Source organism: Silene latifolia, chromosome 4 (assembly GCF_048544455.1).
Source record: "Silene latifolia isolate original U9 population chromosome 4, ASM4854445v1, whole genome shotgun sequence".
Taxonomy (NCBI): domain Eukaryota; kingdom Viridiplantae; phylum Streptophyta; class Magnoliopsida; order Caryophyllales; family Caryophyllaceae; genus Silene; species Silene latifolia.
The window spans coordinates 24078459-24093567 of record NC_133529.1 but is presented as its reverse complement, the minus strand read 5'-3'; the positions used below and the strand labels follow the sequence as shown (position 1 = coordinate 24093567).

The window sequence follows — 15109 nt, the reverse complement described above, 5'->3', positions numbered from 1 at the left end:
GTTGTGGAAAGTGTGACTCAATTTTGGGGGGAAAGTTATAACAACGGGTTTTAATATACAAAACCGTTGTTATAACTAAAGACAACGGGTTGTTTGTAAATAACCGTTGTTGTTTGTTCTTAAAAAATAAAAAAAATTAAATTAAATATTACTAGATGCATGCATAATTACGGCCTGTTAGAATTCCGATGCATGCATTATTACTGACATCACTGTACATATGAACGGATAATATGGAATGAGAAGGGTTAGTAATAAGATTTGAAGCAGCATTATTGAGAGATATGATGATGATTATGGCACAACTTCCTAACATATATATTAATTAAAAAGCAACTCAACCCACACATTGCTTAGTATAAATACATTGCATATCTCAACTAACATTTCCATTATCTCAATATATTCATCTCCAAACCCTAACTGCTAAAACAAACTCTACTTAATCTTTCAAAACAAACTCAAAAAACTCCAACAAAATGAATGATTTCATCCTTAAGACTCTTACCATGATCGAGAACAACAACAACTTCATCCGCCGGTTCCTCCATATTGAGGAAAGTTTCAGAGCTACCTTGCGGATGCTCGATCCGCATCAAGCACGCCAAAGAAGATGGCTTGACGGAGCGAAGATTCGCGGCTATATATGACGATATAGCAACTGCTGAACGGAACCTCCAAATAGCCAAGGAGGAGAGGACGGATACGATAGAGCAGAATAAGATCCTCTATGAAAATATAAGAATTGCATTTTTACATATGTAATTTTTTTTTTAATTTATGTATTTATAAATTAATATATATATATATTAATTATGTTTATCTTACTTCTTCATCTTGCTTCTTCATTGTTTTACTAACTAATTATGCGAACAATACTTAAACAAATAACATAATGGTCGATACAAACACATACATGCAAAAGAAATAAATAGAAAAAGAAAATAATGACGATGAAACTAACAAAAAGGACGGCGAGATTTACCGATAAATACGAACGTAATAGACGATGAAATCACAGTGACGGCGAGAAGATAAAGCGACGATGAGAAAAAGAGAAAGAGAGAAAGAGAGTGTGTATGTGTTTTGTGTTTGTTTGTCTGCTGTGTTTGTGTTTGTGTTTGTGTATTAATAAGGGTTGTGTTTTGTGGGCAGCAGAGACACATTTGTGTGGTTTATAGTATGGAAGGTATTGACAACGGTTATTAAACAACAACCGTTGTGAAATATGTTTTAACAACGGTTGTAAAAAACACTCCTTGTTAAATAAGTTTTAACAACGGGTTTCAAAAATAACCGTTGTTATTACTTTTCACTAACTTTGCGCCAATTTTGCGCCAAATTATTAACAACGGTTGTGCATGTGTGACCCGTTGTTAAAACTAATAACAACGGTTTTTATAACCATACCCGTTGTAATTTATTTTAGTAAAATTCGCGCCATACATTCTACAACGTCTATTGTGATTTTCGTGAATAATCGTTGTTAAAGGGGCGTTGTAGTTGCCTAGATTTGTAGTAGTGTACCCTTGAAGTCTATACATTAGTCTATACCATGACCTTATTTATTGTCGTTGATATGTTATTTTCTTAATTGATCTATTAAATCATTTATTTACCATTCCAATTACTCGATAACCTACTCATTTATTTATTAACTCGCCAAATTACCCATTAACCCACCAAATTGTATACGAATCTAACTAAAATTTCATAAAATCTCCATTATCATTTCATGAATCATAACTAAGGTTTTTAATAGTAATTTATGCTTATGGAAAGTGATTTGTGTTACTTTTCACTTAGGATGGTGTTAGAACACTAACAAGCCAGAATAAAGGTCAAAAAACGGTTGTTTGATAGTCATAAAGCTAATGGAGAGTTAAAGGAGGCCATGATAGAGAAATAAGTAAGAAGTTTAGGGGTACAATGTAGAATATAAAAATTGTAAGGGTGCAACATTAAAAAGAGGTGAAAACGCGAATTGTTCTAGGGAGCTATTGTTTGTTTATGAAAAGACGATGGGTGACTGTTAACCAATATATTCTCGTCATATCTGTTAATAAGCATATTGTGATTGGAGTTATCTTAAATGGTCACAGACAAAGACAAAGACAAGTAATTCATTGCTCTTTCTGAAACATGACCTTAAATCTGATGGACATATAACAGCCAGTCCGAATACTCATACTAGAACTAAGCAACTAACCCTTTAGTGATAACAGAATGAACGAGACAAAGCTACTTGAAGTTGTAAGCCGTTACTCGAGATCGACAGTGTGGTCTGGGTATGCTACTTGATAAGCTTATCGGTTTCATGTAAGCAAAAAGGCAGTATTCAAAATCTGTGAAACCAGATGCTTAAACAAGTCTGGTACAATTCAGATTTTCGAAAAATAGGATATAAATACACAGCTTCTCCGGCGCACTGCAAATTTTAGGAACGAGAATACTGTCTAATAAAGACCGCTCCTTACATAGTGTGGTACACATTAAAGACGCAAGCGGATTTTAGGTCCCGTCTAAGTGCTGTGATCACTTGGTGATAAAACCCATTTCTCAAATTATAGGAACCCACTTGTACCTGCTGGAAAATCGACCGCCTGTGCAACCATATTCTATTCCATAATCAGGATATTTCCCTCAAGTCTTCCTTGGGCTTATCACTAACAAACTTCCATCTAGACAGATGATTATCCGAGGATATCAGTGCGGCGGAGGTACTTGGTCGATCAAATCCACCTTTGTCTTAGATTATTCTAGTCGCGAGTGTAAAGTTACGCATTGCCATCTTCATATACTTACAAGTCAGTACCAATAACCTCTTCAAATAGAGGCAGAGACTTGGAGCTCATTGATAATAGGGTCCAAGCTCAAATATCCCTCCCCTCGTTTCTTGTACAACCAAAGCTTGAAACAATTGAGCAAAAGACAAAACTTCACACATACATCCACAAATTTCATAATCAAAATAACTTGCACTAGCATCACAAAAATCCTTCTCTTCTACCTACAAATCAAATAGCTTCACTGTAGATAGACTTTCAACCGCAGAAAGTTGGTGTTTTTACCTTCACTCTTGCAGTACAAAGCAAGCTACACAAGGTGTTCTACTGATAATTTCATCAAGTCTCCAGCCAACATCATTTGTAACATAACTATCTAGAAAAAAAAAGGATAAAAGATAAAGCGAGCACATAAAAGGAGGAATACTTGGTAAAAAGATCAACAGGGAAAGCTCAGGCGAAAAAGGACAATATGCACATGGAAACATTATTTGCAACAAGTACAAATAGGTCAGCTGAAGACTATGGGTATTAGATTATATGCACTAATTCATAAATGGAAGCTTATTAAGCCTGCCACATAAAGGTTTGAGCTTCGCGATTACATGGGAATTGATAGTATTTTCATCGCAATCTCCAATGACTTTACATACGACAAGATACACTACTCTTCTGCCATTCTTGCAGAACCCGAATCCCTTATAGATTATGCATGCACTTTTACAATCAGCAAAACCCTAGCATTGGAAGATCTAGTTTATCATTTATAAGGAAATGAGATGGGGGAGAGGAAACGGAAAAAAGGGAAAAGAACATGAATCTTAATTTCTAAGGAACTGCACTGCAGCATGCATACATCATACATGCAGATTTGCTTACCTTTAGCTACCCTAAACTCTAACACTTCCACGGCTGAGAAAATGTCTCTCTCTCTCTCTTCAATCGCCATAAACATGTGGAGAGGAAACTCGGCTTCTACTGCTTCACGGGAGATTTACAGTAGCATAAACTTATCAAACATCGAATAATTCCCTCCCTACATCGACTAAAACCACCTCTTTTTTTGGTAGAGGAGTCGGTCTTAGTAGTCCAAAACTCCAAATCCATCCCCGCATAATCCTCTGCATGGCTCTATTTCAGGTGCAACATGACATGCACGGATATTGAACTGAGGCGAAATGATGTAACACGGATCCAACAGAGCCAATGCAGGAAAATTAATTAATTAATTAATTAATATTCAGACATTGTACTCTTTCGGGAACAGTACTAGGCATGGGATGAGCAGTAACATATCTTTGGGGAAAAGGTTTCTGTGATACTGCAGTTGCATTAGAGGATGATGAGGTCTCAACCCCGTCACCTTGACTTCGAGCATGGAACCTGGCAAAACGATTGATAACTGAAAATCTTTCCAGATCCTGACAATCCAATCTGAAGTCCAAAATTGATGCACTCTTGTCCAATCTGTGAAGCAAAAAGATAAAAGAATTAGCCACAATGAGCCTCGTACAAGATGGTCTCACAACCGAGAAGAACCTAAATCCTGATGTATGCCTCATCTTATTATCACAATTTTTCATATGAGACAGTCCAGTGATGGAATTTTATGGAACTAACCCATACAACATGAAGGTTATCACTTTATTTCGGTTTTTTAAAGGGTTAATGGTTAAGGATTTTTAGTTAAATGGGTAAGTCCCACTAAAATAGCATGAAAAGGTCTCTTAAGAGACTTGATTAATCATAGGGTTAATCGGTTGGTCCTTTATGTGAGACCGTCTCATATAGGTTTTGTGTGATGAGAGCACGTGGTACAAAATGTGAAAATGCTGTGTATGAGATTAAATTTGCTGTTCTTCCCACAATAGGGGAAAAGAGCACAAACCAGCAAAAGTAATTTAGATCAACTAATGTATTCTGAATACAGATAAAGATCTCGTTGAGCATAGAAAGCAATCTAAAACTGTACACATAAGGATAGAATCACCTAGAAAACCCAAAGAACAAAGCGAAGAGTATAAAAGGATGGCAACCCCAAACAACTCTCCTGTTCAAGTAGTTGGCCACCTCACAATGTGCTTTCGAATAAATAAATTATGTGCCATGCATAAAACGGGAAAGTAAAAACAAGTTTAGAATTATGACTTTAAGGAATGCAACTAAGCTCCTCGTTTAATGGGCTTGTCAAAATTCATCAAAAGCCCAAAACAACAATGTCTTCAGAAGTGTCGAAACCATTTCACGAGACCAGACTAAAATAGTTATGCACTGTTGACTATTAAAACTTAAAAGGTCTTATGAGTACTTTACCTTAGTAGATCATTTTCAAGAGCCGTTGCCCTATTTGTGAAATCATCCACGACTTTTAAGAAATACTGGTCACGAATTCTTTCTGGTTTTTTTGCTTTTGCGGTCAAGCTAAAAAATTGATCATCAAACGACAAGTTAAAATAATATATTTGCACAAACGAAGATTGAGAAAATCACAAAGAAGGTGCAAGTCTTACGAGATTCCACCGTCAGATGGTGTGTCACTCTCCACACCACAGATCAAGTTGCTGGCATCAGCTAAAGCTAGTCTTGCAACAGAATACATAATAACTTCACAATTAGACCTCCCATCAAGTGAGAGGATGGAGGCTGGCGGGGGGCAAAATACTTGCTGCAGAAGCTTAGTCGTCAAAATGAGCCTTCTTCCTGGCCTAACCATGGGGGACAAATATTCATGGAAATCAGTTTCATCTCCACCCTGCACGGAAATGACTGTCAATCCTCAGAGAACACAGGGAATGTAATAGAAACTTGCACAGATAGATCATTGTAACATGAACACACCCTTTCAACTAAGCGATTTGATGATTGTGCCCATTCTACTTCTGCTGAGCTGCAAGAAACATAAATTAGCAAGCATCAGTGCATGGCGCAATTATAACATTACAATTTTCAGACCTTCAGCAACTATAATGGAGTCAAAATATAATGGCCAGGAGATAAAAAGAAAAAATGAAGGGTAAGAATTTCAAACAAATTGTTGAAATCTTTGCCATCCATGATAGCAACAGTAGTTTTAGTGATGGGGGACGAGGCCCTGACTGGCCTACCAAAACGTTTTATGAGATGAATGTGTAGTGATTATAGTAGTTCTTATGTTTATCTTTCTTTTAGTTCAAGTCTATAAGGTTGTTTAATTAATTTAAGTACCATATAATCAAATAAAAACAATCAAAATGTTTCTTATCGACATAGAGCTACACATTACTGAATAGTGGGGACACCATCAACAGAAAAGAGTTGGTATTTTCTTAAACTTGGACAGCCTAATCACCCACCTTATGTTCTGAGCGTTTTTGAAACCCTGCACTATCTCTTTATTCCATGGTATAAGATCAGATGTCTCAGTCTTCCGCTTCTTAAGCCTCGTAGACACTGGAGTTTGAGAAGCGACATTAGGGGCCAATGCATGGAGAGAAGAAATGTGCTCAGTAGCAGAACACGGATTTGATATTTGGTTAGTACCAGAAATCTGACTAGTGTCAACCAAGTTAATAGGTGGACTGATGAGCTGCTGCTCCACATTCTTCACCATAGGAACTCTCGGCACATTATGCACAGGTAACTGCCCATTTCTGAAAGTCCCATACCGCTCAAACCATGATGGGGCCATCTGGGGGCTAATCCCCGTAAGCTGAGCTCTATTAGTTACATTGACAAATGTTTGCGGGTCACTATGACCAAAAGAAAATCCATCTTGAGAAGCAACCGCTACAGGCGGCAACAAGGAAATATTACTATTCCCCAACTGAGGAGGAAAGCTTACCATCTTACCATCTCCAGAAGACATAGAGTTCTGACTAACTGATGGATCTCGAACCATACTATTCGAAGTCATCTGTTGAGCATCTTGACCAATTTCCGAACCCTTTAACCTCTTTGATTCTTGATGATTTGGATCCATTCCCATGGCCTTCATAGTTTGCATTTGATGCAGTAAGGAATAGCTGTAATTTGCTGTATTATTAGGTTTTAAAGAATGATTGAACACATCTGCTTCTTTTTGGCTAGCAGCAGAATTCAAATGAGAAGCCTCCGTGGACTGTCTCCTCAGATATGTTTCCTGTGACACACCTATTGTCTTTGCAGATGGTAGCGGATCTACTTCATGTGACACATCTGCCTTTCTTGGGCAATCCAACTCATCTTTTTCCTGTTGACTCATGACATTCGTATCCGAAGAATCATTGGACTGACAATGAGATTTGACAAAATCAGAAGTATTATGAGCTTGGATACCCGACAACTGTTGTGAGCTCTTTAAATTAGGTCCGACCAATGGCATATTATCCTTCATCATTCCATCCGTTACAGCATTCAGAGAGGTTGGCATTTGATACATGGAGGCTCTCACACCTGATAGATTCATGTCTTCAGACAGAGAATTGTTGTATAGATTACTAGTACACTGACTGACTGCAACCTGATTCTGTGAATTCATTGGTTGTTGATCATGGTAAGCATGGCTGTCAGAAGAGATAAATGAAGACTTATGATCATCCATCAGTTGTTCACTGTTTCCAAAATCCAGTTGAGCTGGTCTATGTGAAGGTGGTGAACATAGAGTGGAAGAGCTTGAAGGCAACCACGCCTGTGTAGTGTCTCCTTTTTCTGAAGACACAATTCGTGAACCAGGGGAAGCAAGACTTCTCAAAGAACTTTGAGAAGGGTCATTGAAATTCGAAATAGTAGTTCCTTGAGAAGGGGGCGCTAATTGCAAGTTGAAACCATGAGACATTGAAGATTGGCTCTGACCAGGACCAATATGTCCATCAGCTGGAGTGTCAGATTTACGGTAGTAATTAACTGAACTTGAGCCCAGATTGGAGACACTGTTCTGTTCCTTGGAGTTATCAACCTTGTGAAGAAGCTCAAGCATATTTTGGCTGCAACAGGAGGATTACTTTGTCAGCATTGAAAATATAACCAACCATACCGTAAAAGTAACTAATCAGCAAAGAACAAGTAGCTAAATCCAAAATCGACAGTTAAAGAAAAGCACAAGGTAACAGCTCGAGGGGCCATAGGCAGGTTGCAACAAAGTAAATGTACAATACGCGCTGTTTTTAAAAACAAATTTGTATTTTTTAAAATAAAACTTTGTGCAACAATACCATTTTTTGGATTTTAAAGAGCACTAACCTTTATTGGAGTAAAAGCTGAGGATAACATGGCAAACAAAAGATTAATAAAAGAAATAAAAATATAATATGTGAAAATTGCATATTAGTGCGCCTCCCTAGCTGCACGGCCACGTGCCCTTATCTACCAAGACACGCTAATGCGCACAGAGGTGTTTGGCTAGTGCCTCACTGAGCCCAAGGTCGCATGCATTTTTTAAACTAAGACCACTCCCACTCTCTCGTCGTTAAAAAATTTCTGTTTTCCGAGCACTGCAAATTACCGCAGATATATAATTAAATCTTGGTTTGAGACTTGGAATTAGTCCCCTGACCTCAGTGATTGCGCCCAAAATAGGGTCCATAACACCTCAAAATGAGGATCCTATAAACTTCATAACCTTTACAATACGATGATGCAGCTTAGCGACCCAGATTTACTACCGTGATTGCAGCAGCATTTCAAAATGCCAACATTTTGATAATCACGCACCTCAAAACAAACAAATGGTCACAATGATATTTTAAAAGTTTGCACAAACTTTCAACCATCAACTTAATACAGAACTTGGGAAAAAAAAAAACTGACAGAGCCACAGTCAAATTACAACTAAAATAATTTCAATGTTGTCTCTTTTTGTTTTGATACAGAAAACGGTAGAAGAAAATCATGCCTGTAAATTTCACAATGAACATAAAATACAGGAAACCTCGCAGAAACTGGGAAAGGCCTTTAAACAGGTCTAGGAGATCTATGATTCTTCCCATTAAAAATATTAGGATCTTAATTACCGAGGCTTCCTAGTACAAACAACAATCAAGAACTTAAATATCAAATTGTCAATACATCAAAGAAACGCAGAACAACTGATAAGGTATAAACGCACCAAGGTCAGTGCCTTACGCCCTTAGCTTACCCCTAGCTAATAAGGAGGTGATTTTTACCATTGCGGAAGTTATAAATTCACCAAAATAATCAATGAACAAAAGGCAAATTTGAAATAAAACGGCACCTTGGCGATGGGCGTTGCTTTGTTGTCGAATTTTCAGCAGAACTGCCAAAGGGTACAGATGTTCTGGGTAACTGGCCGGGCTGAACATTACTGGACAAAGTGCCATGCAACATCTTAACACCTCCATGGAAACCATATACTTGACCCTGCAATGAACATATGAAATTGCAGCAGGTTATAATGGTAGAGAAAATATGGACAGAAGAAATTACTTCCTAATACAAGGTAGCCATGTCTGACCTTTTCCATATTTGCCGAGCTTAAGCCTGCTTGACCTAACAGTGTTGGTTGCACTTGTTTTGCAGAAGAAGATTCATCCACATTCATATCTCCCATTGCATGATACTGAAACGTGTGTCCTATAGGTACTCTTCTACCAGCAGGACCAGACGAAATCTCTTGGGAGCCTGGCAAAAACGGTCGATCGCCTGCATCTGACCACACATTCTCTCTTAAACTGCCAGACAAAGCATAATTGGGAATACTGTTCTGCTGGATATCAATGGAATTCTCCCGTCCATCGCCATTTTGTATCCCAGACATCTCAGAAGCTCCACCACTAGGAGTATTACCTGAAGAACCCAAAACTGATTGCCCCCTGTTCATGTTATGCTGATCATTTCCATGACCTACGGTCCCAGACTTGGAACCAAAATTAAATTGCTTCCATAGATCAAGGCTCTGGTTATCAGGCGGTATTTGGTTGGGTACAGGACTGTTATTTATATGGCCACCAGAATCAATCTTAGAATTTGTGTTGGAGACAGGAACAGACTCGGGCAAAAATGTACTCTGCCGATGACTCCAAAAAGCAGTATCAGGCTTGGAGTCACACTTCTCCTCAGTATGTGACTTTGGCGAGTTGCTGTCTAACCACCTCCTTCCTTCCTGAACAGCCTGATTTTCTACAGATGAAGTTCCTTCATTTGAATGTGACTGCATTAACCTGGAATTATTCAAATAATTTGTGTTTAAAGTTGCACTATTGGTATTGACGTCGTTATTGGTCATCCTTGAGCCTGATGAGGCTCTCTGAGAACTGTCAATCCAAGCAGGCGGTGGCTTCCCATTATCATGGGGAGTTGGAAAATGCTGGTTACTCGACTGTGACCTGGAAGTTTGCGAGTCTAACCCATTCCACTCTTCCTGCATCGCATCACTATTAGAGGTTTCTGCCACAGCAGACTGCATGAGGGCACTCCAAGTCCCACTTTGCATAGAAGGAAATCCATTAAAGAGGTCTGGTCCGTCATTCCCTGTAACCGATGCTCCCCCAAATGCCTCCCAAATGTTGTCGTCATTTCCAAAGAGAATCTTTTCCTCAGTTGGATCTAAACCAACACCAGCCTGTGAAGATATCGACTGAGAGGCAGCAGCCGGCATTGAAGATTTTTCAGAAGACTCATCTGACGCACCAACAAAACCTCGTTCATTACCATCCGGCATTGACGCTTTCCTTTCTTGAACCTGGTTAGAGCCTCCCAAGTTAACCGCATTCTGTAAACCTTGACTAAAAGGATGCTCAAAAGAACCTTTTCCTTCCAATCTAGATGTAGTACTAGCATCTTGAGTGCTAACCTGCTCTAAATGAGGAGAATATGAATTACCGGAAAAGGTATTACTATGAGCAGGAATATGTGAAACTCCCGGCCTCTCCACACTGTTCTGTTGAAGTCGTTGAACACCTGCTGAGTTAGATACAGGAACCCCATACAGAGATTGGGAAGCTTGCTGAGGAGTCAAACCCGTAAACCGCATTGCTTGACCTTGCTGAGGATTTATCATGAGTCCATTAAGGTATGGGTTTCCAGGCTGCTGCCAATTTGTGGCACCGCCCATGACCTGAGATTGCCAGGGATTATTAGAGGTATCCTGCAAAGGATTACCATTATTGGTCAGAGAATGCGGCCCTGCTGACTGACTTGGGAAGTTAGACATATTATGGTTCATAGCATTTTGCATTGCGCCAAATTGCTGTAGTTGTTGTCTTCTTTGTAACTCTTGCATTTGTTTCATGATGACCTGCTGCTGCATTAGTCGGCTATCGTTCAACATTCCTGCTTGCTGACTACTCATTTGCTGTTGACTGCCAAGAAAATTGAAATTCATTGGTGCTTGTGTACCTCCAAAACTTGCCAAATTATTATGCTGTTGGACACTACTTTGTTGTGCTTCGGCGATGAACGGAACCCTAGAAGTTAAATTGTGCTGATTGGATCCTCTATCCACTGCAATAAAGTTTCCTTCGTTCTGTCTATTATCAACCTGGCGTGTATGCATAAATCCATTCAGATTTTGCTGAACCTGTGATGGACTCTTAACCAATTCAGGCCTCACATTTGACTGTGTGAAGTTCAACCCATGTGACGCCGGAGAGAAGTGATTGTTCCCTCTTTCGATCTCTACAAAACATAAAACAAAAGGTCCATAAACACATAAAGCTGATGCACCATGTCCTTAACAGATTACAAGATACTAAGCTACACAAAAAAGATTAAAACCATAGACAATAGTTAAAATAAAGGAAGATCATGGAAAAGAAAGAGAAATCTCTGAATCAAAGATACCGGATTGCTGATCATTGTAGCCCTTGGAACTCGAATTCAGAGGTACACCATTTTGCCTTTCGTTTTGGGCCCATGCATTGCTATGAAAGCCAGGCCAGTTTGCATCGGCAAGTTGTGTATGGCGTTGGTTCTGTGAAAAGCTACTCTGGTCAAAAAAATTGTAGACCCTATCACCAATTTCGTTCCCTGGCATAGATTACGTTGACTGCAACTTTTCAGCAGCTTAAACTAGCATCGGAAATACTACCTGTTAAAAGTAGAAATCCAGGTCGAGCTTAATTATCCAGTAGAAGATTCAGTGGATCAAAGATGAACAATACTAAAGATTAGTTAAACAGCACAAACTATTTCAAAAGCACGCCTTTTCTAAATCATTGAAATTAAAAGTCTGAGCCCATATCATCAACTTTTAAAAGCTCACCCTCCATGTCGCAAGACACACAAGCGCATATGAGCACGACCAAATTGAAAATAAAGATATTCAAGGAAGGCCGTCTAGTTCATGTGGAGGCATACACCAGAGAAGCATACAAGGCGAAAGCAAATGAATAACATCACTGTGTACCTATATGTATAACTTTATGGTTGATATCCTCGTTCATTCATGCGATTTGGTAAGAATATCTACCGAGTACATAGCCAACTCAGTCCAGAACCACTTTCTTGTTATGCAAATTTACATTTTAGAGTTACGAGTTCAACCTCTTTCATTTCTAATGAGACCAAAGGCTCACTAAACTTTGGTTTAGAACAAATGGAAGCAAGTAAAATGGTTCAGTAAACTATTTTCACTTCCAATTTTGTGAAGTAGCAAATCTCACGTCTCAGTACAATTTTCATTGTGGTCATCTGAATTAGCCTTAGTGGTAGGAAAACACGGGATATGATTAGATGTGTGTGACTCCCTACAACAGCATAGCTGAAGGCATTTGAGGCACTAGGGTAGTAGCCGTGAGGTTTACGGTAATGTTGTATTTGTAGTCGTGAGGCTTTACTAAGTCAATCATTTTGAATCTCAAACCTAACATCTCAAACTGTGTTGCTTGGGATGGAATCTACTTGAAAGTCAAGCAACTGCAAGCCGATCACCGCAACGCCTGGTTCAAGTAGACTCAAGTCGCTCACCACAAACGGTATATAGTTAATACTGGCCCCTTAAAGTGTCCTATGATTAAATAAATAACACGCCACGAATTTACGAAAATGTGATTAAATGTTGCGTTAATTATAAATCCCACTTTAAATCTTTCATACACACCCCTCAGAATTACTGTAATAGCAAGCTATTGAAATAAATGCTACCCTCGTTTTTTATACACGATTACACACCTCTCATAATTACCACAACAGGAACAAATTGAATAAATGCTGGAGGCGCTACGGTAATCAACTTCCTTAATAGTAGCATTGACTTAATAAGCCAGATACTTATGCTATGAATAGCAAATACACCTCATCTTAGGATGCATCGCGAACATCGACAAATTTTGAAAAACAGTAGCGGAACTGCTCCTCACCCCTCACCCCTCACCCCTCTTTTCGTTACATACCTCCTTGAAAACAGTAGCGGAACTAAAGGGTCCCCCAAACAACAACAAAATCAAAACTTGTAGTTAAAATTTCCGCTTTTCCTTACCTTACTACTCGTAAATAACACAATACCAAGCATTGATTACCTAATCCAACACCTCGATGGAAATTAAACCACATGCACAGATTTTTCGACTTTCACCTTACGACAAAAGCAAATTTAGCTAAAACTACCATTTACAGAGTCCACACCGCGGTAAATTTAAATTCTCACAGTAAAATCAAACAAATTCAGCATTGATTACGCAAACTAACAATTTTAAAGCAACAACAACAAATTAATTACATTACATCAGATCAAACTACAAAACTAAACTACCTAATCAAGCACTACGATAATCATTAACAAAAGCTTAAGCATCATACACTGAAGTAAAACAATCAAAAATCACAGAAAAATGGGGAAAATGCGATAATTAGGGTTTTACAAAAAATGAAACTTACAGTTGTGGTAATTGTTGGAGTGAAGGGTAAAATGAGGTGCGGAAAAAGGGAAATTGAGTAGCGAATTAGGGCGGAAATTGGGGAATTTCTGAAATTGATGAGAGAGAAAGAAGAGAGAGATAAATAAGCGTCGAAGAGAGAGAAATAAAAGGGGGTAGGAAGGGTAGAGCTGGTTTGCAGAAAGATAGATAAAGACTTTGTTGCGTTATTTACTTTGTTCACTCCATCTTTTCACACTTAGAATTCAACTTTGGTAGTGCATTTGAGATACCTATTTTTACTTGGGACTTTCTAAATTCTGCACACAATTTTATTAAATTTTGCACTTTTGTACACATTATTTCAAGTCTAACCCTCTTATTTCTCACTCCCTAGTCCCTAATCAAGAGAGACAAATAAAAACCCTAAAAAATAAGTTATTTCCTTAACGAATGACCACTGCCCTCGCCCACCCTCAATTGTTTGTGTATAGTTTGCACCCACCAGCCGCCCCACCAACGATCAACGACAGAGAAGCATGAAAGTTGACGGCGACGGAGTAAGGGAAAGGGAGAAGGTTAATGGCATTTGTGGGTCGACGGCGTAATGGTTCGACAAAGGATTGGGGTCGACGGAGTGGAGAGGTGGTGCTGGGTGAGGGGGACGGGGCAGGGTGGTCGGAGCAAGGGGAAGAGCAGGGGTGGGAAGGTGTCGGGGCTGGGAATCTCGGATTGGGTATCATTTTTTTTTTTTTGTTAATTTTTTTATTGTTTTTAGAGATAAGGGTAGAAGTGGACAAAAAAAAAGGGAAAATGTGTAGGATATAGCAAAATGGTGTGTAGGATTTAACAATTACGAAAATTTTAAGTAGCTTATTTTTTTGCAAGTACTTCCTCCATTCAACTTCACTCTACCTATTTCCATTTTCTACACTATTCACAAGTACACATTCATTCTCGATTTTCTCTCAATATATAAGTGAAAATATATTCATGTGAGATTTTGTTTGATTCGTCTTTACGAGTACATTAAAAATATTTAACTTTTATAATTTTTGCAAATACGTAGCTAACGATATTTACCGCATAAAACACGCGTTGACGAACGTGAAAAAGCAAAGTGGTAGAGTGGAATTGAATGGAGGAAGTAACATTTTTTAGCAAATAAACTATCTGAAATAAAATGCTAGCTAGATTTAGGTACTTGAACAGTTGAACCTATTTTACTTTCCTATTTTACCCCTTTAATCTATAATATTACATTGTTATTATATCCTTTTACGTCATTTCACCAAAAATGAGGTACATTTTCAGCTAGTTTGCCAAACATTTTTCATATAATCAGTTACCTTTTCAGCTCATAATTTCCAGCTACCTTATCAGTCACATTTTCAAGTTTCAGTTAACTTTTCAGTTTTCAGCTAGTTTTACTAAAAAATTTCATATTTCAGTTAGTTTTTCAGTTTTCAGCTACCTTATCAGATTTCAGCTACCATTTCAACTAGTTTTTACTAAACATAGCCTTAGTAGATGTCAATTGGCTTAGTCGGAAAAATT

The 15109-nt window shown here is 38.4% G+C and overlaps 1 protein-coding gene across 2 annotated transcripts; it reads right to left on the bottom strand.

Annotated features, from left to right (window-relative positions):
* Positions 1-3295: 3295 nt before the first annotated feature.
* Positions 3296-13808, bottom strand: LOC141653273 (uncharacterized). 2 transcript variants are annotated; one of them, XM_074460990.1, is made up of 10 exons: positions 13575-13754; positions 11541-11787; positions 9214-11375; positions 8974-9119; positions 6306-7726; positions 6119-6215; positions 5625-5673; positions 5297-5538; positions 5100-5207; positions 3296-4253 (listed from the first exon to the last, which is right to left on the bottom strand). In XM_074460990.1, exons 2-10 carry the CDS (start codon positions 11731-11733, stop codon positions 4016-4018), a joined length of 4656 nt encoding a protein of 1551 aa, XP_074317091.1. In that variant the 5' UTR covers positions 11734-11787; positions 13575-13754; the 3' UTR covers positions 3296-4015. The 2 variants fall into 2 exon arrangements, with proteins under 2 accessions (XP_074317091.1, XP_074317090.1); XM_074460989.1 differs by having other exon boundaries at positions 6119-7726; positions 13575-13808.
* Between the last annotated feature and the right edge of the window lie 1301 nt (positions 13809-15109).

Bases quoted from the DNA above. Each gene is read 5' to 3' on its own strand.
- LOC141653273 (XM_074460989.1), bottom strand. From the start codon at position 11,733: ATGCCAGGGAACGAAATTGGTGATAGGGTCTACAATTTTTTTGACCAG. The intron at 9,120-9,213 runs GTCAGACATGGC...TGTTCATTGCAG, and splicing joins GCTCGGCAAATATGGAAAAG to GGTCAAGTATATGGTTTCCA. The intron at 5,674-6,118 runs GTGGGTGATTAG...TGTTTCTTGCAG, and splicing joins AAAAACGCTCAGAACATAAG to CTCAGCAGAAGTAGAATGGG.